The sequence below is a fragment of the Rhea americana genome, unplaced genomic scaffold (assembly GCF_003343005.1).
Source record: "Rhea americana isolate MKP2758 unplaced genomic scaffold, rheAme1 scaffold_347, whole genome shotgun sequence".
Lineage (NCBI taxonomy): Eukaryota > Metazoa > Chordata > Aves > Rheiformes > Rheidae > Rhea > Rhea americana.
In genome coordinates, this window is record NW_028186476.1 from 185,942 (window position 1) to 211,292 (window position 25,351).

General features: G+C 42.4%; 1 protein-coding gene across 1 annotated transcript in view; it reads right to left on the reverse strand.

The window, feature by feature from the left end:
- Positions 1 to 25,351, reverse strand: part of OSBP2 (oxysterol binding protein 2) — a 157,486-nt gene that overhangs the window by 131,756 nt on the left and 379 nt on the right. The window contains exon 2 of the mRNA XM_085311662.1: positions 25,226 to 25,350. Coding sequence (XP_085167788.1) covers positions 25,226 to 25,350 — 125 coding nt within the window. The remainder of the gene's footprint in view (positions 1 to 25,225; position 25,351) is intronic.

Consider the following 25,351-nt stretch of genomic DNA (forward strand, 5'->3'; position numbering starts at 1 on the left):
GACAGATCACAAATTTACACTCTACCTGGTCTGCAAATAAGACCAATGGATTGAAAGACTTTCAGCAGACCACTTTTTGAAGATCTCACCAAAGAACTGCAATGGCCCTTGATGGTTATCAGGCTGACTCTTTCCTTAACTGAGGATGGAAATTTCTCTCGGGGGATTTTGTTTCATTAGGGAGTGCAGGGCAGCACAGCAGACTAAATGCAATTACAGGCATTCTCAGGCCAGGAAAAGACCATTCACGTCCATTTGCCATACAGCTGATGAGAAACATTCAGRCACTCTTCCCATGGGAAGTCATTCTGTTTATATTTCATAAAACACAAGCCAAGTCTGGAAGATGCATGTGGATTTCCCCACAAAATTCATGATCTAAAAAGACTCTCCAGAGCAGGTCAACTTTGCTGATCCTCCAGTTCTGGAGGATCCARATTTCCATTGCAGAACCTACCAGCTGACTCCCCTCCATGAAATACTGTTTGCAATGGACATTTATGCASCAACTGCCACAGTAGCAGCCTGACTGCCACTTTCCTCCTAGCCTGCAGAGGTGGCCCCTGCCAGCCCGTGGTTCAGACACCATGGAGAGGTCAGAGGCCCTCCGCCTTCCCACAGTCTGCTCTGTTGCTGCTGCAGTCCTCAGGGCTATCAGCAGTGCTTGTTTCACTAGTGCTAATGTTTTTTTTCTAAAAGAAAAGCAGTTTGCCTGCACTTCGGCTGAAGGTCTTGATCAGCACCGTTGCAGCTTCTATGATCTCACAGATGTGACTCATACCAGCGCTACGGTCATAAACGAGTTTTAAACCATACATGGATTTAAAACACCCACGCTGGCCACCACACTACACTAAGCACTTTGTTCCACCTCGCTAACAAAGGCCTGTTGTACAGCCACAGAAAGGGCAGCATCCCACAGGCCAAAGCATCTTCTGCATGAGCCGACAGCGCCTTCGTGGCCTCAGCATGAATCCCGGGCACCATCCACATTGCAGCAGGGAGCACGGCAGCAGCACTCCCAACCCCACAGAGCACTGCTCCAGTGGGCCTTAGCAGTTAACTCACACTGAAATCTAGTGCTCAGTTGCAAAATCCCCATTACCTCATCTTCAATTTAGTAACACTCAAAATATTCCAAGTCAAGCAACTCTCCAATTACAGAACTCCAGCTGCACGAGTCCTTTGAGGAGCGTTTTCCTATGAATCACAACATTGCATATTCATTTTCTCAAAATAGCTTGGGGAGCAGGGGGTTAAATCAGTAAGATCTCTGCATTCACTTTTATGTTAYGTGGAATTCCAAAAAGCAAATTTAAAACTGTTTTTCCTTTGAGGCCAAAAGTTCACATGCCTGAAGTCAGAAAATATAAGCCCGTACACCAAAGCTCTTGGGGTTACTGCTCTCCCTTGGTTCAAGGAAAAAGATTTTTACAATGACTCAACTCCAGCACACAAATGTCCAAGAGAAAACAAGTGTGTGGTTGAGGAAATATTTTCCCAGCTTGCACAGTAATATGCACATTCAACAGATTACAGTAAGTCTAAAAAACTGCAAGCTCCACATAACAGTGCTTTTTTTCCTTCCTTCCTCCCCCCCCCCAAAGCCTATGAAAATTGCAAGTGGAAAATCTAAACAAATACATGGCAACCGTTGGACTGGGATATCTGCAAAAAGATGGAATTACTTCTATTTAAAGGGTGACTAATCTGCAGCTGGCTGTGGTCAAGACGGGTACAGATTAGTGACAATTAGGTTTAAAGGTCGGGGAGAAAAATCAGCCTCTTTTCCTAGGCCCTGTAATGTGAATATACTCTAACAGTCATCAGCAGTCCAGGAGACTGATTTAAAAAAATAAGAAACACCACAGCAAGCACTGGCAGCAAATGGGGCATCCTGCTTCGCAGGTAGCCATGCAGACCACAGCTCAATTTCCCAACGTCCAGCAGCTTCACAAGCTGTTTTGGGGGACAAGCTGTTACCCGTAAGCAGGATCTAACATAGATAAGCCTCAGTCAACACTGAGCATTATCACCCAGCAAGGTCAAGAGCCAATATGACTGTAAACTTCTCTTTTAAGCAGGAGATTCCAATAACAGACATAATCCTGATCTCACAGCCCTTTTCCAGTCTCCACTTGAGTCTGGCCACAGTACCTACACAAGGGCAGAGAAAAGCTTTAAAAGCTTTTAAAAAATATATATTTTATTTACACACATACATATATATGTGTGTGTGTGTGTGTGTGTGTGCGCGCGTGTATATATGAAAAATTTTTTGCTAGTTTGTGCCATTTGCAAATAAACTTCTGTCTCTTCCTGCGGTATCCTCTTAGGAAATAATTCTTAGAAATTAAATACAATAGGGCTAGGGGAAGATACTTTGTCAGAAAGATATTCTCATCCGTAACATTTCAGTGTAGTATAGGACACAGTATACATCTCTGACACTGCACATTGTAAAAGTTTAAAGCAAAAAAGAAAAATCACTACAAAATCTSAAGAGCACAGTTCGGATATGTGAGCACACTCACGTCTGAGGCATCTTCGACCTAATAGTAGGCCTAGGAAAATTCTTTGGTAGTGAAGCACACCAATCTAGAGTAGAGGGCCAAAAAAAAGAAAAACAGACAATGTTGCCTAGCTGCTGAAATGTCTCTAAAGAGCCTCAGGCTTCTTCCCCAGCAAAGAATGCAACAGCCTTGTTGGGCAGACACCTGAACAGCATTTGGCACGTCTACAGACAATCTCCTCTTCGGAGCACATAAYGTATCCAAGCTGGTACTGCCAGCGTAAGACCTCTCACTTCCTGCAAAACCACATCATGTGCAAGACAGCATTTATAAATTAAATATCAATTTATAAATGCTTTTAGCACTGAACACCAGAACTGCATCAAAAATGGCAAGGAATGCCCCAGCTTTCTTCCAACCCAAAATCTTTCCCCAAAGAGACTGGTTTTTTTCCCCTCTCTTGTTTTTAAAAGTAGGGCCCCTATGAACAGAACTCCTGTACCAAATACAAGGGTACTGCGTAGAAAAATATCTACTCATTGGATACATATTCTTCAGGATTAGCTTTTGCAACGCATTTATCAGYCTCCTCCGGCACAAGGCAGACTTTCTCCAGGAAACCTTAGCAGTAGTCAATGGGAAAAAGTCAGCAAGCCACCATGCAGAAATTGGGAAGCACAAGACAGGCTCTGACAGAGGAGTCTCCATTTGTTTACTTTCCCTGAAAAAAATAGAAATAAAAAAAAACATAGGTCTTAAAACAGCAGCGAATTGCATTTTGGTTACAAATAAATAGCTGCACTCCTCCCATTACATATCACTATCTGTGCTCAACTTCTGGAGACACAAAGGTTGCCCCTACTTGATAAGGGTATCGGCCCTGTGAACCTGGGCATGCAAAGAGAGCTCTGAAAGCTGGTGTCCCAGGAGAGCGTCCCCGCTTGCTTCACGGGGGTGAGCCACTCCCTCAGTCCAGTCCCTCGRGGCCTCTGCGGAGGAGGAATCAAGGTGAGCTGGTAACACTGAACCTACTCGGCCACCCCTCAGAAAGACCAGAAACCAACCAAGGAAGAGAAGAGAGCCAGCAAAGCTCACAGCACAGGGGCCAGCCTAGCATGAGCTACGACATTTCAGCACACACAATTGCTCGGGTAGAGTCAAGCGAGAATTGTGCCAGTTTACTCCAAAAGCATTAAGGAAGCAGTAAGGAGAGCCTGTTGGTAGCTCTAGGCTCCTCTCCCTGCCAGTGACCTTGGCGAGAAGGAGCCCATTACTACTGGAGGGCTTTCAGCCCTCACCTGCTGACAAACACCGAATTAAAGATCAGACAGGAATCATCTCAGGGAAAAGCAAGCAAAGCATATCTGAAGAGGGAGAATATCCTCAGACTTAATCAGAAGGAAACCTAGTAAGAGCATATGAAAGGAATGAGCATCCCATGCAGGGCAGTCAGCCAACAGCTGATGCTGTAGATAGAAAGGAAAAAAAAAAAAAAGTTGTCCATCTCAGCTGAGAAATCCCAAACAGGAGGTCAGCAGCTTCAGCAAAGCAGTTTCTGTGAGGATAGGGTGAAAGCTGCAGACGGTTTTGACTAGCTTTGTTTATGGACCTGCAAAAGTTCAAGGAAATGCATCTCTTGCCTAAGCAGTGAATTTTTTTAAACACTGTAAAGCTTGAAAGTCTTCCAAGAGTGAGTGCAAGAAMAGACCTGCCCTAATTTCCATGGCTTTAGAGAAATCCAAGCATTCCCATTTATCACTGCGCACTCCAAGACGGGGGTTCAAATCAAGAGGGAACACTGTGTGCCCCTGAAACACACACTGCTGAGCATTCARTATCAGCCTAGGGTTCGATGGCTTTTGCAACAAGGGTGCCATCTCACACATGGTAGGTTAAGTGGCATTGCACCACACCAGGGGGGAGCAACATTAGTTTTATTCAATGAGATGGCTAAGCAATAATCATACTGCTGATAAAAACAGCACCATTGCTGGCCTGWCCCATTATTCAAATGGCTTCCTTCAAGTTTCTAGATCACCCCCTCCCTACTCAAACCAGCTGATCAGCTGCTGTAACTACTCTTACTAACCATCCCTTGAGTACACTGTGACTAACAGACACAAGCTACAAACGCCCTGGAGCTGTTGCACCTTGCTTTCCCGTGCACTCAAGTTGAGTAGTCCCAGTTAGGCTGCTCATCTAATAAACCCCCAGAAAGCAGGCATCAAGGAAGGCTACTCAAAACACRTTTCTTTGCCATTTCAAAATGCTTCTACTAAAGGCTTACTAGCAAGAGACAAAGTGGATACTTGTTCAYGCAACAAATATAGCAACTTAAAGTTCACCTTTACTTATCACTGCTAAAGTTGTAACAATTATTTTCACCCTGAGTTTGAGGTTCCACAGCTCAGGAGAGAGCTTAACAAACAAACAAACAAAAAAAAAATCACATCTTGCAGAGAATGCTCATATCAGGATTTTTATTTTAGTATTTTCATCTACATTCAACTGAGAAAGGGCTCTCCCAGTGACTTTGGTTATAGTACAGGCACACAAGACACTGATTATCCTAAAACACATCATGTATGGCTAACAAAAAATTTTGGAGAAAATTGAACAAGTTCTCTTAAAAAACAGATAGGTTAGTAACAGCCTCAGCACTCCATCCTTATTTGAGGGTGTTGGGTTTTGTCCCATTTAGACTCTCCCCAAGYTAGAAATTGCCTAGGTTTATTTCCCAAATAGCATACTCTGCTCTAGGAATATGTTCAGATAACTTTRGACACCAACACCTATGGAAAACTGCCAAAGTACAACCTCCAGACATACATGGATTAGGGCTCAAAAGGCACAAAAGTAATTTCACAAAAAACAACTCTGACAAACTCAGCTTTTTTAAGAGGACACAGTCAGCAAGCTATTCACCCATTCTAGAAAGGCCAGAGAAAATGCCTCACTTTACCATTCTTATTATGTTCCAAACAAAAATGCTGAAGAACCAGAGCAAGAACGTGCAAAACTTGTGGAACTAAGATTACTATGCTTATCACTTCAATTAAGAATTTTGGAAGGTCTGGCCCAAATAGACCATGATCTCCACTAAAGTTAACTCACATGAACTGGAAGATGAATGAATTGCATATTTGGTGGCTCGCCTTTCGTTTTTTAAAGCGAGAAAAAACAAACTACCATATACAACGTTAATTTGACAAGTGCTCTTACTACACAAGAACACTGAAATAAATGCAATACAACTGGAGTGAGCCTCAGGCAGTAATTTAACTGGTCACAGTCTCTACTTTTTATTTCTCACTCGTCTTCCAGTCCCTCTTGGCAATTTTGCGTTAAAAATAAAGGTCAACCATTGTAATTATCTGCATTCATATTTTCTCGTCCACATGCCCATGAACATCATAAGAGAACAGAGGGCACAGTTAAAGTCTCAATTTTCATGCTTGTCCCACCAGTATGTGCTCAAAACTCAGACTGGCAACAATTTCCTATTGTTTCGGACTGTAAAGATTTGGGGTGAGGATGTTTTTTTAACTTTACTTTTTAGAGTACTAGTCTTACCCAGTCTTTCTCAAGGCACTCAAATATAGATAGAAGAGCATTTCCCAGGAAATTTCCATTAATGCAAGCAGTTCTGTCTTCATGCAAGTTACAGCCCATGTTAACAGTATTTTCAGTACTAAGTTTTCTTCAGAGACACCATGCGTGAATTATGGCCCATGACCTGTAACTTCTGAGATCATTTTAAAGTCACTGTGCTTCTGGCTTTTTGCCAAGTGTSAAGCAACTCTAAAATGATAGCACAGAATTTCAGGTATATCCATAAGAAATATTCCATATGGAATGACCAGGACAGTTGAGCCAGCTCCAAAATCCACACAGCTGCACAGACTTTTTTACTCCTCTATTTTTAGGCTTAGGCACAAAAWGGCAAAGAGGGTTGCATTCGCTCACTAAATACTGTCAAGTAATTGCATCTGCTCAATGCAGATACTTCACGTCACCAGACAACACCAACTTCCAAGGCCTCCGGCCACCATACAGAAATTTAATCCTTAAAAACTGTGTTCAGATCTGTCTAGCATATTCTAATTTCAATAGCAATTATCTGTTCTTCTCAGAGAAGAAATACCAGACTACGCAGTTGCCTGTCTTTCAGAACCAAGTTAAGAAAAGTCTTTTGGTGGTTGGCATAATAAACCTGATATTAGTCTAAGCAGAAGAATGAGCTCGAAAACTAGAAGAGGAACTTACATCTGGGGTATTTTTATGTCTACATTATTATTTCTACAAAACAATCAGTTACAAGCATGCCCCACCAGCCCTTCAGGACACATTCCTGAAAAGTGCAGAGGTTAGCACTTTATCGGATAGCAACTCTCTCATAAGAATTAATGCACAGAGAGGGGAATGCAAGCAGAAACTTAAAATTTGATTGCAACTTAAACACACAGGGATGGTATATCAGAAAGCAGGTTTTTTCCCATTTCTTCTAACACTACCCCAAAAAATAATTTAAAAAAATGTTGGCAGCTGACTTTCCAGAAGCTAGAGATGCCAAGTGCTAAAAAAGAAAAAAAAAAAAACACCACCACTGCAAATGGCTTTTTTTGGCCTGCAAATCTGATTCTCTTAGATCAAACCTTGCAAATGCCCCAAATGCCCCAGTATCCTTGTCCAATCAGTTCTGGAATGGATCACTTATGAAACATCTCAGCTGCTTCATCTGCAAGACAATGCCCAAAGCAAGTCTTTTAGCATTACTCTCTTGAGACCTCTTTAGCAGTTGCATTTTCATTACCATGCACCACCTTAGATGAGGACTGCTCATCAAGTCAATCAAAGATGAAGCCTGGGGAAAAAATATCTTGTATATTTTTTCTCATAATATTAAACTATCAGAGCAAGGTATTAAACGATGATTGACAAATCTCCAAAATAGCAAACCAGCATTTGGTGAGGGGGTGTTAGTATATTTACCCTCACAAAGTAAATGCCAAAAAGACAGTCTTACTGCTCCTAATTTTATGGATACATCATTCCCTCTCAGTCTCTGTGCAGGAATATACACTCACACAAAGCACAGATTTCACACACTTCAGAGAATTTAGCCCAGGAATCCAAGTCATGCCCACACTTTGCATTGGAAATCAGTACTTAAGGCTGCACATTATCTACAAAAACCTACGGGTACGGATTAGGGGTTACCAGGAATAGAAGGAAGTTAAATGTATGGCCAAGAGGGAAAGCAAAGTCATTTACCTTCATAAAGGACTGCTCTCTTGCACAGAGAAGGATGAGCTACAGCTTAAAGAAAGCTTCCCAGCCGCTTGGTCCAGACTTTCAGTGTTATCTGAGTATACTGTGCTGCAAGAGAATCAAGAGAATTTCTCTGGAGCAAGGGATGCTTCCAGTTTTTATATAGGGATAATAGAGCTGCTCTGATAAAGTTTCAGACTTGCGCTGTACTCTCACTGGGGGGGGGAGGGAGGGAGGGAGAGAGAGAGAGCACATGCGCATTTTTGATTTTATTTCTACCGAAGAGCTCAATGTTCGTCTGCTAAAAACACAAGCCTATATGCTAGCTTTGCAGACAACATTTCACAGGACGTACCTTTTGACAAGTATCAGCTACTGTCAATCAGGAAGACTTTTAATCTTCTCTCCACTTCCTCCACCCAAGCAAGGTTCACATCCACAAAAGAARCAGTAGTAGGTATTTTATTCAAAGGCACTCTATTTCATTCCAGCAGCCCTCCAGCAAGTACCTTTTTGCAGCATTGGCAACACATTCACTTAGGGAAAACAAAGACCTTCCAAAGCAGCTGGCTGTGTATGCATCAGGAAGGTAGACGAGYACTTAATGAGCAACATCTGATACATTTTGCACGAAGAGATGYTGTACTCACTGGAGCAATCCACAAAGCCCTACCCAACTGCTCAGACACCTGGGAAGCAGGGGTTTTTTTGCCAGCAGGTACCAAAGCCCCACTGCAGATCTGGGCCCTGATGCTTCATGAGGGCTGGCTTTAACACTTCCTCCTCACTTGCACCAGAGAGTGTGTGTCCAAAAGTTCAAGTTGAAGGAACAAAACTGGGAACAGTTTATATTTAGACCTCATTCTCAGCAACATTCATTTCCACAGCAGATATGCCAAACACTTATCTTCCCTAAATGATTTCAAAATCTGACTGCTTGAAACAGCAGAATAAGGTGGGGGAGGGGGAGAAAAGGAGATGTATTTGCTAAATAGGACAGTTTAAATTGCTTACTTTTGTCCAAACTGCTAATACACACGAAGGCAACAGTCAGTTTGCTTTGTCAATGCAGAAAAAACAAAATTGAAAACAGAAAAAGTGGAAAATCACTTGCCATGTACATTAACTAATATCATAATACTGATATAAGCTCTTCTAATATACTATGAGACCATGGACAGTTACACCTTTGAAAATAAATATTGACAAGCACAGCTCAGAACTAGAAGGAACTCCGTTCTCTGAAGCTTTCTCACAGATTGAAAGTTTCTCCAGTCAACAGAAGAAGAGTTTAATTCTGTGGCATAGTTTTAAAGCATCAGATATTGAAGAACAAATGTTTATACAGGTGTTAAGGCAGGTCAGACACAAGACAGGCCAAACAGTCTAAAAGCTGTTCTTTTTATACATGTGTTATTCTAATAGTGGCTTCTTGGATTTTCTTTAAAGGGAGAAACATGACCCATCCCTGTTGTTCTAGTCTTATTTCAGATTCTTCCTGGAGCCACTGTGACTTACAGGCATAATTCAGGGACATCAGAAAGAAGAGGTTCTCAAAATTCCAATAAAAGACATTTACTTGGCACGGTAAGTTTTTTGCATTCCAAAAAGGATCTCTCAAACGCTCAGATTGCTGTGAAAGGTTAAGGTACTCCCTTGTCACACACACACTTGTATAAGTTTGTAACTGAGGAGATAAAATACTCCAGAAGTTATGAGAAAAAAAAAWWWWWTTWAAAAAAAAGGGAGGAACAGATGTAAACGAAGAAAATTCTGCATTGCTGTGACATCAAACAGAGGACGGAATGAAGAAATCCTCAGGAGGGTACAAACTTCAGAATATTCCAACTCTAGAAAAATAATTTCCCTTTGGGAAGAAAAGTTAGGCAAACACTATAAATATGAACACAAAAGAACCCATCCTCTGTTTCCAAGCCAAAAGTTAACCGAATGTAAAAGCAAAAGATACTTCTAAATTTACACCAAAAATAAGACTACGAGCTACTTTTGCCCTAGCCCATCTCCAAAGAGCAAAGCACTACAGCACAAGCCAACCCAACTGACAGAACTCTTGCAATGGTTTCTACATTAAGATCCTATATGAGAGGCCAAGAAAACGCTATGGTTTCCCAGAAAAAAAAAAATCTTAAGAAACCCTTGTGCCAAGAGACTTTCAAGCCTGTAACTGTGCTTTCTTTAAGCAGCATAGCTCCTCAGCCCTCTAGACTGCAATGAAAATTAAGTAATTCTGCACCATCTCTTGCCGTCACCTAAAATTAACAGCCAGGAAGATACCTTCAGTTCCAACTCCATTTCTCTTGCTGCCTACCAAAGTGCGGCTTTCTTTGGACACAAGTGGTTACTGAGCAACATTTTAAGTATCACAAAGTGCAGCTGTCAGCACCTCAATATCTTGGAAAGAGGCACAGATCCTCAGCAACCAAACCCAGCTAAAGTCAGCCTCTTCCATCAGCTTTCTCCAGTCCAAAGAATGGCTTTAAATGCATTACACTGATGTTGTCTTATTGTTTCACCTTCTCACTTTATCTGCTACCAGATTCACTAATGAGGGAAACCCAAGGAGCTTAAGGGCTCCGACTTGGTAAATCTTCCATGGGCTCAGGGCAAGAGCAAGGAGGAGATCCCAACTGAGATGCAAAGAAGTTCAACCTGCTTTTTGGCCATTTTTCAGACCAATGGCGTCAGCTGACATTACTGCCTTTTTGGGGTATACAGAGGACAGAAAAGTAGTAGTAATTTTTAAGAGAGTATAAAAATGAACTGCCAACACAAAACTGCATTTCATAAAGGTGAAAAATAAAGTTGCATTCATCCCCAGGCACACCAGAGTGATCTTATACATGAAGACTTGTTTTTTTAAAAAAAAAACTTTTTGGCCCATATTCCTTTCTTTATTCTTTTAAATAGGTAAAGCAAGAGAACCAATAAAAAAACTGAAATTTTAAAGTTATTTCTTTAGGAAGCAGAAGAGTAAAAAACAAATGCCATAACATGGAGGAAAAGGAACAATACTGTAGGAAATCATTCTCCAATCTCAAACCAGCATATTAATGAGAACACCCCCAAAAAAAGGTTTCTCTAAACTCAGATTTGCCTTTTGGTTAGCTTCATCAAGGCAAATCAGAAAAACTTAGAAAAAAATATCTAAATTACCACAAATAGGTTGATCAGAAGTGATACTAGTGAAAGGGTCAGATATCCTTTCCCAAATAAATGTGCTGGATGACCAAGTCTGAATATTGTGTCAGGAAAAACCAAGCTTTTAGAACTACAACGTCTGTATGCTGAAACAGACTTTTTATAAAGAGCTGGCACAGCAGAAAGTTTATTATTGGGGTTATGTTAAAGAGAAAAGGTATGCCTAGAACTAAGTAGGATTACATGCTTTCACCTATTCCAGTCACAAGACTGCACTGAAATCGGACAGTAATTTTAAGCATTTGTGCTAGTTTTACATCCCTCAGGCTATAGATTCTCCCTTAATACATCATATGTTCCCACAATCCTGCTGTTTTCCTCCTCTTCCCATACCAAGCCAACAAACTTCTCCATGTTTTCTCCCATTAGCTACTAAAGCAAAAACATGTTAAGGGCAGAAGATGACCTTACAACATTACATCCTCAGAGTCGCACCAAGCAAACCCAATCAGCACAAGCCCACCCCTTCCAATATTCAAGTTGCAATTCCATAAATAAACCACAATTTGTGAATTAAAAAAATACACCTAATGGTAAGAACGCAGTTTACTCACACAGGACAAAGGGTTTGCAAGGATTAACTTATTTCCATTACAATGCCAACAAAAACAATGAAAACTGACAGAAGCAAATGAGAGCATGTGGGATGTGAGACAATTCACAGCATGCCTACAATGCGTTGCCTCAGCCTACTTCCTACCATAACTAGAAGCCAGTTTAATATTGGTGTTTCAACTAGTTATAATTATTTTATAAGTTCTTTCTTTCTAAGACCACAGAAATTGTAAATCTTCATCACAGAAATGCCTCTTGTGAATACAAGTTCACAAGAACATTAAATCCACACTATGTTACAGTTAAAGATTACATGGTTCCTACWCCTGTTACAAACATTTAACCCTTCACTCTGTGAATACAGAGCATAAAACACAGCAGTTACATTACAGGAGAAAAATTTACTGTCACATTCCTGACAGAGAGTGCTTTGCTACTAAGCTTCCTGCTGCCTTCCAGCAGTACTTGCAGGTATTTTCCCCTGAATTACTTAGCACTCAGCCACCAAATAGTACACTATGGAATTTAACTCATATCACACAAGATCATTTTGAAGACTCCTCYCTCTGTTCCTGTGAACACACACACAATTTAACTCATTATTCGCTGAGTCTACACTTAACATGCACTTGGAAATCAAAACTAAAAATTCTCAATCAGTCCCACCTCACGTGTCTTACRGAATAATCGCATGTCAACACCGTGCTCTTTCAAGAAGAGCAGAAGTCAGATATGATATTAACCCATAAAGTCTCCAAAAAGGAGAACATRGCATGCAGATGCAAAGGAGAATCCAACTCAATACAGTAATTACAAACCCTTACATGTAGCAAGGTAAAGCATTGTGCAGTCTAAGGTACTTAGAACTGAAGTTCAAGGACTGGTACTTAYAGGCTGTAAGCAGAAAAAAAATTACTTGTTAAAGGACAACATAAAGCGTCCCAAAGGAATAAAACATCTACTAGGCCTTCCTAAACTGCTACAACTAAACTTCTAAAATTTAAAACAAAACTTCCAAGGAACTTGCATCCATCTGACAGTCTTCTCTGATGGAATGACTGGCTAGACAGACGAGGGGAGAGCAGTGGACGCTGTGTACCTTGACTTCAGCAAGGCTTTTGACACAGTCTCCCAGAACATCCCCCCTAGGTAAGGTCAGGAAGTGTGGGTTAGAYGAGTGGACAGTGAGGTGGATTGAGAACTGGCTGGATGGCAGAGAYCAGAGGGTTGTCATCAGTGGTGCAGAGTCTAGTTGGAGGCCTGTTGCTAGTGGATTTCCCCAGGGCTCAGTACTGGGTCCCATCCTGTTCAACTTCTTCCTCAGTAATCTGGACAAAGGGACAGAGTGCCTCCTCAGCAAGTTTGCTGATGATACCAAGCTGGGAGGAGTGGCTGATACACCAGAGGGCTGTGCTGCCATTCAGAGAGACCTAGACAGGCTGGACAGCTGGGTGGAGAGGAGCCTGATAAAGTTCAACAAAGGCAAATGCAAGGTCCTGCACCTAAGGAAAAATAACCCTAGGCACCAGTACAAGCTGGGGGCTGACCTSCTGGAAAGCACCTCTGCAGAGAAGGACCTGGGAGTGCTGGTCGATGACAAGCTGACCATAAGCCAGCAATGTGCCCTTGTGGCCAGGAAGGCCAATGGTTTCCTTGGATGTATTAGGAAGAGTGTTGCCAGCAGGTCGAGGGAGGTGATCCTGCCCCTCTACTCAGCCCTTGGGGAGGCCTCATCTCGACTACTGCCTCCTGTTGTGGGCTCCCAAGTACAAGAGAGACAGGGAGCTACTGGAGAGAGTCCAGTGTAGGGCTACAAGGATGATCAGAGGGCTGGAGCATCTGCCCTATCAGGAACAGCCACGAGAGCTGGGCCTCTTGAAGCCTGAGCGGGGGATCTTATCAACGTCTACAAGTCCCTGAAGGGAGGGTGTCAAGGGGATGGGGACAAACTCTTTTCAGTTGTCCCATGTGACAGGACAAGGGGCAATGGGCACAAATCAAATGACAGGAAGTTCTGTCTGAATGTGAGGAGGATCTTTTTCACTGTGAGAGTGATGGAGCACTGGAAGAAGTTGCCCAGAGAGGCTGTGGAGTCTCCTTCTCCGGCGATCTTCAAAGGCTGCCTGGATGCAACCCTGTCTAACATGCTCTAGGTGACCCTGCTTGAGCAGTGTGATTGGACTAGATGATCTCCAGAGGTCCCTTCCAATCTTACTGATTCTTTGAAGTGGAAAACCCACAGAATCATAAAGAGAAGTCTTTTTAATACTTTTCGAAAAGGGAGGGGGGGGAAAAAAAAAGAAAAAAAGGAGAGACAGCAGAGGAAGAAAGGCCTCATCCAACCTGTATAAACTGTTTTCTGAGTTGTCTGCATTTTTAAGAGCAGTGTCACAGCTGAGAAACCCCGGCCAAAAGCAAACAGCTAAGAACTTAGGAGTGGGATTTGTTTCAGGAGCTGACAGGAAGACAGACTTCTAAGGGATTAGTAACTCATYCAGTTCTTTAACACCTGAGATGTTCCAACAGGACACTGCATTTATTACAAGCTTTAACTAATAAAACCATAATGCATCACTAATGCACTGTTTAATCACATCATAGTTTYAGATTTGCATATCTATTAGCGTTTCAATACTTGGACTGTTGCAGTGGTCAGACAAGAGTCCTTCCCTAAATTTAGAGGCTAATTTATAACTTTAGAGAATAAGAATTAATGTTTAAAAATAAAGAGAGAGAGAAACAAAGAAGAAAAAGTACTGCAGCCACAAACAGTCCAGGAATTAAGAGTTGCTTGGCACTGTGCTGGAATAGTCTGATGAGTAACACTAGCTTTTACAAACTCCCTGCACTATTAAAAATCAACTCCAGGATATGCACAGAGCACTCAGTGAARTTACACTGCTTGAATTGTACTTCAAGCAATGTCCTCACTGATGCCTCCCCAAAGCAGCTTTTCAGATAAGTGGATCCTACTTATTTCCTAACATGAGGCACGGAACAGTCTCTGACAGCAAGATATATCTTTAYAACCCTTCCTCCCCACTCCTGGGCATACACTACTAGATCACGACTCAATTCTTATCACAGGGTGAAGAGCTGGGAAAGCAGTGCAGGAGCAAGGACCCAAATGATGTCTCAAAAAGAACATCTCGGAGTAGAGAAGCAACATCACAAGGAGTAAAATGGGTTATCTGTGCACTAACCAATGATCTCTAAGGTCTGCTCAAGTCTCCCCTCTCTGTATTTGGAGACTTGCCCATGCCTTTCTTCTCATCAGGAGATGAGTAATCATAGAAGCACACAGTAACCAATGTTGGAAGGCACCTCTGGAGGTCTCCAACYCACCTTCCCGCTCTGAGCGGAGCCACCTAGATGAGGCTGCACAGGACATTGCCTAGCCGGTTTGAGTATTTCCAAGAATTTCTTCTGCTTCTGRTTTCCCGAGACCCTGTTCCAGAACTTGACCTTGCTCCTGGTGAACAAAAAGTTTCTTTGCACCTCAGTGGGACTTTCCATGTTCTAACACCCTGTGCTTCAGCCCCAGCCACTTCAGTGTCCCTTGCTCAACTCACTYGAACATAGCCATCACTTGCCCTGGGGAGCCCCAAATTGGACCTAGTGWCCCTACAGACCTCACCAATGCTGAACAGAGGGGAACAGCCCCTYCCCTCAACTGGGCACTTGCTAACACAGTCTGGAATGCAAGCGGTCATCGCAACAGGGACCCACTGCTGACTCCTGGTCAGTGAGGTGCCCCCCAAGGCTCCCTTCTGCAGAAATACTCTCCGGCCAGCTGGCTTCAGTCTTCCTGCTACCTTGGGGCATTACAGCCCAGAGCCAGACAGCGCATTTGTTTCCTTTGAACTTCRTGAGGTTTCCATCAGTCCATGTCTCCAGCACATCACACTCTGCAGAGCAGCCCTGCCTCCTGAGGCAGATTTGCTGAGAGCACACTACAGCCAAGTCATTAACGTTAGCCATATTTGCTTTATACTCTCGTGTTCACAAAAACAAAAAATATCAAATTATACATTGAGATACTAACAAATATCAAGCCACACAGTACTCCTCATCAGTCCTGGACAGAATACAGCTACTATTAACATCACACTACACCAGCTCCAACAGGGAGTCCTAGCTGTTGTCTCAAAGCAATAAAACATAACTCAAATAACACTGTATAAGCTGACATGCCAGACATGCTCAAATCACATAAGATTAAGAGGATTCGTCCATCTTTTGTACCGTTTCCAGAAAAAGACAAAGCAGTCCAGCAGCAGTTCAGAAATAAAGAGATTTCTTCAGGGTAAAATGATCTCTGGTTTGACTCTTAACTCCTGTTTATAGAAATTACATCCCAGGAGAGGTTCAAAATTAGAGAGTCTGCAGCAGTCTCTCACCAACACAGCTCAGGGAGAGACACAAGTGACAAGGAAGGGAAAAAATGTTTGAATAAAGTACTAMCACGTATTAGTTTCAGCTGACCACACACTATAAACCCACAGTACCCTTCACTCCACAAGGTCTGCTGGAGAACTCCTGGGTGGCAACTCATAAAAACAATRCGCGACAAGCCCAGGGAGGACTCCAAGTTCAACATCTGATGAAACCAGCAGCTCCCTGAATCATTCACCCTTGCCRAAACAGTCATGTAGCTCTGCTACAACTCTTTGCATGATGAAKTTAAAAGTTCTGCAGCATATAATTACTATTGCCATGGCAAACTATTTTTATTACTTGCTCCTTGAGGACCTCATGCTGCAGAACTGAACATCCATGTGGTTATTTAAGAAACAAGGCAACAAACAGTTGGCATTTGTGCAACTCAACACTAACCACAGTCTAGTAGAGCTAGACACAACAGGCAAGAGAAACACAGCAACACAGCCTACAACACAAACCAGCTACATCAGCCAGCGGCAGCAACTATAGTGGTGTACACAYRCACACACACATTTGAAAACARCAAAGCTTGAAGATGTCAGTCTAAAAATAATGACAGTCATGGACTGAGCTTCTGAAATCAACCCAGCCCCTGCAAGTCACCCTGGAGCAYGGCCTGGCTGCTCACTCTAGATGCCCTCAGAAAGGAAACCAAATCAAAAGCTGAAACTTAACTTCATTAACTTAACTCTTAACAGCCAGTAGGCACAGTTCGCACCCCTCAGTTGCTGCATATCGTCTCTTTATTTTCCAGACAAAAAGGTGCTTTTTCAATCATTATATTAAAAGCTATTTATATGAGCTTAAGTCATTCTGCTACCAGATAGAAAAGAACAATATAAGAGCTATGAGGGATTAACAGATGTTCYCAGACTTAAGAAAAGAATCAATAGTGAACTCAAAATCCTTTTAATAATTCCCCACTCCAAAATCCAAATCCATTTCTTATCCTCCACTCATCCACCATCCACCTGGAGATAAGCATGTTTCCTTCCTACTACCATCAGCGCTTCTCAGTCAGTCACAGCTATTTTGCAGCCAAGTACATCCAGGCTTATCTTGTATTCTGAATTACGATCTATTTAGTTTTTTGCATGTTTCCAAGAGCTATCATTTTTGACAATGACTGAAAATGTGGGGAAAAAATAAAATCTTGTACTGCAGATGTCTCTTGCTCCTTAGTGGACAGTGAAGCTACAGTAATGCACAGGAAGACTTTGCCAAATGAGAACACAACCAGAAGTTTGCAGCGTGATCCCTGTGTTTCACAGAAAGAAAAATTTCAAAAAAATGTAAAGATTCACAGTCCCGGTGAATTAGTTGCCATGGATATTTTCTTCTGTGACAAATACTCTAACTCCACATTCAGATGACTGACTGACAGGCACCAAGTACGAAGTCTGCTGAGTAGAGTCCAACACTTCAATTCTGAAAATGCAGCTCCACTTATAACCAATTGCTACTTAACACCAYAGGGAGCTTCAGTGAAGAAATGGAGAAAGCAAGCCAAACACATGCCTCTGTAGTGCCAGGTAGCTCCTCCCAAAAAGGAGCTTCACCGTCAGCCCAGGTACAGAATTTATCCAGCACTACTGCTGCAAACCCTTGCTAGAAGTATGCCAAGGAAATAACCAGTTTGTCATTCATTAAGAAAAAAACATGCAGTTGCAGTGCTACTAATTTATCTACTAATAACACATTTAAGAATCACTGCTTCGCGTTAAAGGAGAAAGGGGAAAAAGTGCAGACTTCTATGGCACCATATTTATCTTTACAYGTATTGTGGAAACTACCTAACTCAAAGTCGCTATGTCTGCCCCTGCAGCATTCTTTACTGACAGAAACAGTTTATYCCAAATCAGTGTGAAATGAAGGACTGCTGCACAACATGCAAACATACTGTACCTGGTGCAACAAGTTATTCACAACAAGTCATTTGTAACACATACATGCACACCAGTGAGTTAACACTACTTACACTGCAAAAAAAAAATTACTGCAGTCAATGTAAACACTGAACTGCATGACGCTACATTTGCGAGCAGCAGCATAGCCAACAGCTCAGAAATGTTATAAAGTTAAGAGCAACAGYATCTGGAGATGCTAGGAGGGAGAGATGACTAAGAGCAGCAAGCCACATTTCAAAACAGCTTTGAAGAGCTAATGCTTGCAAAGGTAGAATGAATTATATAATAGTCTGGAACAGGACCAAGGATAAAATTTACTCAGCTGTTATCACAGGGCTGCCACTGCCAATTGAGTCATGTCACTGGCCCTGTACTACCATGCTTTCAATTTGCATTTTTAATTGTGAAGTTGATTCATGCACAGCCTGAAGGCTCAACACAGGCACGCTCACACACAGGCCTGTATGAATCAGCAATCACTGACCACGCAGCAGCAGCACATCGCAGCCGTGGCACCCTCCAGCTCTCAGTCTGCAGTGTTCAGAGAAAGAAATATCAAGTAATTAATTATTAAGCAAGCTTTTTGACTGAAAACAAACAAAGACTGATATAAAATGTATAAAGATCCCTGCCAATATGCCATAGGAATGATTAAAATAATTGAAATGCATAATGAAGATCTGAAAGGAAATTTAACACCTACAGCTARCTCAGTTTCTGAAGTCTGTTAGCACTCTCACAATTCAGCGACAAATCTTCAGGAGTTTAAAATATGASTAGCTGCCCGCCTTCCAGAGAGTGGACTTGGACCACTCGCCTCAGGRTGATGACCTGATTATTGGCCATCAGAACTAGATCTGAAGAGATCTATGAAAAGCAAAGGGCCCTAGTGTCAYTATATCCCTAAGTTATCTAAAACTACCTGGATAAGTTACACTGTAGCTAGGTAATTTATCTGCACACACAGTACAATACAGAAAATAAGTTTACCTTGCTGTAGTACAGAWATCAAACTAAAGGTAATGGAAGTCCAAGTCATTCAGAAACAAGTTACAGTATTTAAAACGCTTCACGTTTCACTGATTGAAAACTCCCCTTCAGAAGTGAACGGGGTAGTTTGAGGAGGATACTGTAAGAAAAAATATAAACAAGGGAGTGCTTAGCAAGTTTCTAGTATTACTTCTGGCAAGAGATTATCAGCTCCTTCACCACTGATCCACTGTGGGTACAGAGGATGACAGACTAAGCAAGCAGAAATTTAAACTTGCAGTTGAGGCAGGAGATTAGAACTAAATACACGTTACCCTGGCAGCACACACAGACCTGGGAACTCCAACCAGATGGCAGGTACGCACCCTCTCTGGGGAAGAGACAACTGTATCATTTCCAGAAAGTGCAGAGCAGAGATCCCAGAGCACAGACCAATGGGGCTTTGCCACCACTGTTTTTAAAGAAAAGAGCAGGGAAAGTCAGAGTCAAAGAAAAATCTGAGGACTACTGATAAAATTTCTCAGATGGAAGCAAAGCCACTAYGATTGCTAAGCACCAGCCAGACCATACAAGCCCTTAGCCACCAGCTGCAAAAGGAAGAGCAGAAAAGCAGCTACCAGCAATATAAGGGAATAACAAAAGACTGAGAAATGACCTTCCCCTGCCTTTGCAGAGGAAAAGTGAGGGAGTAAGAATACAGGAAAGGCATAACTATGCCTAGGCTTTTTTTCAARCAACAAAGCTAAAAGAGTTGAGAGTAGAAATAATGAAACATGCATTTTATTCTCTCGCAAGCATCTGCACAGCTGTGCCCATAAATAAGCTGTGTACTCACAAACATATCCAGGAGCTAAACTGCAAGAGAGYGACATTACCAAGAAGTTTACCACACCATCAACCTTGAGATGGCAATACAGGCTGCAGCTCATACTGCACAAAATGCATTGTTYCTCTGGTCATCTCAATTTAGTTCCCACAAGATAAACCTGTTATTTCTCCTACAACTTCATCAAATGAAGCACTTGGCTCACTRTACCATCTTTAAGAATATGAAGTGAAAAAAGTAACAGGAGAGTCCCTGGCTCTGGTGGGTTGGTTGCAACCAACAAGCAGAACTGGGAAGAATACCACAACCAAAGGAACACAAAAAAAAAATCCTGATAAGAAAAGCCCTTTTTATTCTCACAGTATTGGGGAGCAGAGGTCAACTGCTGAACAATATAATCAACACTCGGTTAGCTCTGCCGAGGGGTAAACAGGTTCAGTGCAACAACACTAAAAAAAAAAAAATCACAGTATGCTGAAGACATCTGTAAGAACTAGGTTCATGCTCTCCCACAGCACAAGCAGCTTCAAACACAGTTGCTGCTCTGWGTCAAGTGAGCCTTCAATGTGGTAATAAACTGGAAGCAGAGAAATCAAGTTTGCAAACAAACAGCCCAGGAAAGCTCATTCCTCTTCTCACTCCATGGCAGCACTCATGCATCTTCCCACTCAGCTGCAGCTCCGCTCTTGCCTTGGCCCTGCTAGAACCTCACTGGGAGACGACTGGCACAGTGCAAACATCATGTCCCCAGTTACAGAACACTGAAGTTRGGTTTCCTCAAAAATGCACAGCGGTGAACAATCAACAGCAGAACTCCATACTGCCAAAATGAGTATCATGTAAAAAACAAGATGACTGATAACAAGCAGCATTAAAATTCTGATTAAGTACAAGTTGCTCAAAGTTACCCTAAAGCTACAGGGCTATCTTTGAAACCTATGTACTCAGTAACCCCAAAGATGAAAAGTAATCAAAGACATTCAGCTACTTGTGGTAAGACAAGCTGTTATGAAAATCGTTCTAGGAGAATATATGCTGGAAACTGAATAACACTTTAGTTTTTGGCTAATATGACTGATTCCTCCTCTGATTTTATTTTGTGTCAACTAGATAAACTTTTTTTTTTAATCATTAGGGAAGTCAAACACTGGAACTGAGGCCCAGAGAGATTGTGCAATCTCCAGCCTTGGCGGCATTCAAACCTTGACAACACAAGGCCCTGAGCAACTTCACCTAGTGACTCCACACTGAGCAGGGGATTTGGACTAGAGACTTCCAGAGGTCCCTTCCAATATCAAGTATCCTGTGATTCTAACAGCAGCAGCACTTTTCCAACTCCTGCCTGAATCCACTACCTCAGCTTTCAACTGGAGTCCTGGCACAAGAAGCAAGAGAAAATACTAGGTTGTAATGGGTGCCTCCTTGCTACCTGAGACCTTAAAATGCTGATCAAGAGTTAACTGCTGAATAAATAAAGTTATCTRAAGAACCTTGCTCTGGGAAACACAGCTCTTCCAGGGAATCAAACTGTCCTTCCCCTCCACACAAGCAGGATAGTTAATCTGGTCCAGGCATCAGATCATTCTTCCAGAGCAATTCCTCCCAGTGCTGGAAATAAGGACTACAGACTGCTATCAGGTGAGAAGCCTCTCAGGTTACAACAACAAGCAAAAAACATACAGCAAGCACTTTTTTTTCCCCCCTCTTCCTTTTCCACTTGAAACTTCTAACTACCATTTCCTGTGGCTACCAGGAGTATTGYTGAAGATTTCAGACATGTAACCCACAAAAAAGGGCTACAAACCAATCCTGTAGAGACCACCCAAAAATAAAGCTATTCGAAATATGAGAATGCTGCTTGGAGAAGACAATACTCATCTAGAATATCAACCAGAAGAGCCAACACCAACCTTTGATTATACTTACCTAAAAATCCTCTCTAATCTCCCTGGGAACGCTTATCTGTTCAAGGTGATTAGATTCTCCCATACACAAGCTCTAATCACAGGTAATGATAAATCTGTAAGTGGAATCATGCCACTGTAGTCTGAAGGAAGATTTTTGATCATTACTGAGTCAAATGGACTAGCTTCCCAGTACTGACATCATCTTTATGCCAGTCAAAAAAAAAGGGGGGGTGGGACTGTCAAGGGCAAGTAGAAATACAGAAGAAAATAAGGGCCTACTCAACCCCAAAACACACTAGGTATTCACAAGCAATGAGAGTCATGAATATCCAGCAGGTGAGRCTCCCTGCTTTCATAATTTCAAGGACAAGAGACTGAGTGTAARCTCAGCAGACTACAGGCAGGCTGAACAGTGGCCAGCAGTTCTCCAAATACCATTATACAATGCGGTACCAGCTAAGATATCCCAAGGAAGGAGAATGATGCAGAGCACATCCGTTTRTGTGTCTTTCCTTGCTCAGAGAGGCAGCTTGGCCCTTTCTGGGTTGCATTTTTAACCATTCAAGCACCAACYTGTGCAATGCACATCTATCTTTGTCAGACACCAACCCACAACTGCTTTGAAGGACCTAATATGCAGAACAGGTGTGCCAGCTCTCCCCTTTTATTTCTGTGGTCAAGAGAGGTAATGCACAATATCTTAGTAACCAGAAGGGAAGAGGTTACTGAAAAGACCTGGGATCTCTTCCTGGGCTACTGTTTTATGTGTGAGTTCTGAAAAATTTCTTAATYCAAATACTTCACTACAAAGGAGAGGTTTCTCCCAAAACATCTTTAAGAATTATTGAGCAATTATCATCTTCCACAGGTTTAGAGTAGGGAACATACAGCATGAGTATATATACTACACGGGAGCTTCACAGGCAGTATGCCTCCATAGATTTAGCCAAGATACAAGAGGCTTTAAATATTCAAACTAATTTGGAAAGAATATTCTAATTAGAAGTCTTATTTCAGAAAACTGTCCCTGGGAAACCAATCAGGCAGAAAACAAGAGTTCCACCTGACTGCCTGAGAAYACTTCAAGAAGTAATTCCTGCCATATGGTGCGACACCCACCTACACTCTATCACAACAAGACTTCCCAATAGGCCTCACAAGATTTTAAGAGCTCAACTCCACAAACAAGAAAACCTAGCAAGAATCACCACCAAATATCTTTATAGGGTTTTTTTTTTAAAAAAAAAAAAAAAAAAGTAACTAAACAGTGAGCAGAAGGAAATTCAAACGAAAAAGCTTCAATCTGAAATTGCATCAATGCACTCAAGGAGGCACTTAGGCACCACAGAATTTTTCAATTAAGATGACTTTCAAAGCACTAACAAATTGAAGTTTTTACTACCTTCCTCATGATAGCCCTGAAAAGTCAACAGCTACAAGGATGCAAGTCATCAAAACTGTGCAGCAGGACAACCATCTTCTAAATTCAAATTACAAAGGTGTCAAGAGCCACTGAGGAGAGCACAATGACCTATCACTAAGGGCATGATCTGTCCTGTAAAATGTTTTGTAGCAAACAGAAAAAGACAACTCTGGCACGCATCTTCAAAGCTGGGATGAGTAAAAAGAACCACTTGAAAATGAGACACCGAATACTAAGAGAGCTTTACCAAATTTGATTTTCACAGTCACTMTATGAAAAGTCTAATAAACAGAAGTCCACATGTTTTACAACACATGTTTTACATGTTTCCACATATAGCACACATGGATGAAAATGCACTGCCTGATACCTGGGGCTTCTTTGCTCCTATCAGTTAGCCAGCAGTACTGAAAAATGGCAATTTACCCAGAATTATCTCACGTGAGATCCCTGCCATAATCAATCCTAGCTGGCACTCCTAGCTAGGTATGCCTTTTATTAAGGGAGCTGGTTTTGAAGAGTATCATAGAGATCTAGTAGTTAAGTATGTTTATATCAGTCTTACCAAAAATGCATATTATGTCACCAGCAGTACTTTACCCAAGTAGCCACTGCACATCTGAACTGGCCAAAAGCTCCACTATGTAATTCTAGCTTAACTGTCACACATTGCTCAAAATCACTTCCTTGGGTGATTTTCTGTTCTTCCAGTCTAAAACACATCAAATTGTCTTAAAATAAATTTAGCTATTCTAATTTAAAATAAAAAGAAAAACAGTTAAAGAAAAGCAGCTGTTTATGCTACAGACAGACTTGGCAGCTATTAAAAAAGTACTTTCACAAGGTTGCAGATAGAGCATTAAATTCCAACAACTGTTCAAAGCTGCATAGTTCTGCAAAGTCCAGACCTAGTCTACAGTTAGAAAGCATAAAAATATCAGAAAGGATTAAAAAATAAGTTAGCTGAATTACCAAAAGGTAACTAGGTTCTTGTGGGATTGTAGTATTTTTGTTTGGTCTGGGTTTGCAGTGTTTTTTCTTAAAAAAAAAAGTAGCCAGAAAGACATATTGTTAAAACTTCTGACCTATTACCTACCAGATGACTTTTAKACTAACAGCTGTTAGTGACTTGAAGCTCACTGATCAGAGAAGAAACAGGAACACAAACTYTGTGTTGGGAGAAAGAATAGCTTTCACTTAGCCTTTACAGAAAAGTCCTAATTGGTATGGCTTGGTATTTTAAAGATACATATTTTAGAATACTCTAACCACTTTTAATATCAGGGATCACTTAAATTGCCTGAAATGCAATCAAAGTAGACCCTATGAAAGAGAAGATAGGTAGAACAGAAAGGAATTAGTGTCTGCACAGAGAAAAGAACAAACCTAGTCCTTCCTAATGTATATCGTACACATTTTTTCATATGTATTTTTTTTAATAAAGCATGAAACAAACAATATCATAAAACATCCCTGTGTTTGTGTTTTTAACCACTCAACCGATGTCAAAGCACAGAGGACCTGTCAGAAAGGTGTTACACTGCAGATCRAAGCCTGCGGTGCCCAGGACGGCGGCATCCTGGGTGCCACGCTCAGAGCCCATCCTCACGCTAGGCAGYGGAAAAGGTGGGCAAGACTCTGGAGTCACCATTAAGGGTTACAGCCGCCTTCCCTCCTCCGGTAGTCTTCTGTCCCAGGGGCCTTCCCCAGCGCYGAAGTCCATCCAGCCCAGCCTCCTTTTCTCTCCGGAGCATCAGGAGCAGCGCTTACCCTTGCCGGCACGGCTGTCCTAAGCATTTTCAGCCTCGATGCCGTTAAAAATGGTCTCTTGCGCCAAGAAAGCAGTGAAAGCGTGTTACAAAATCCAGTGCCGGCTCTGGGAAAAGAGGGTCTGCTGGGCGCTGCGGCTCGCACCGCGCTCTGCAGCCGGGCGCCGCCGCGCTGCCCCGAACCAAGCCGCGCTCAGCCGGACGGCGAGACGGTTGCGAGCTGCACAAGGCGGGGAGGCAGCGGGGCTGCAATATGCACCGAGGAAAGCCGCGGCGCTCTGCCGGCCGGCGGCGGGAGGCCGAGCCCAGCCGGGCCGGAGGACCCGCCGGGCCCGGTCCGGCTCGGCTCGGCTCGGCCCGGCCCCGCCGCCCCCCACCCCCGTGCCCCGGCGCGGCCGGTACCTGTAGTAGCTGAGGAGCCCGTTGCTGAGCACGAACCAGCGGCGCTGGTAGCCCTTCAGGTAGTTGGTCCACTTGAAGAGCCAGCCCTTGTAGGTGTCGGAGCCCGGGGCGGCGGGCGGCGCCCCC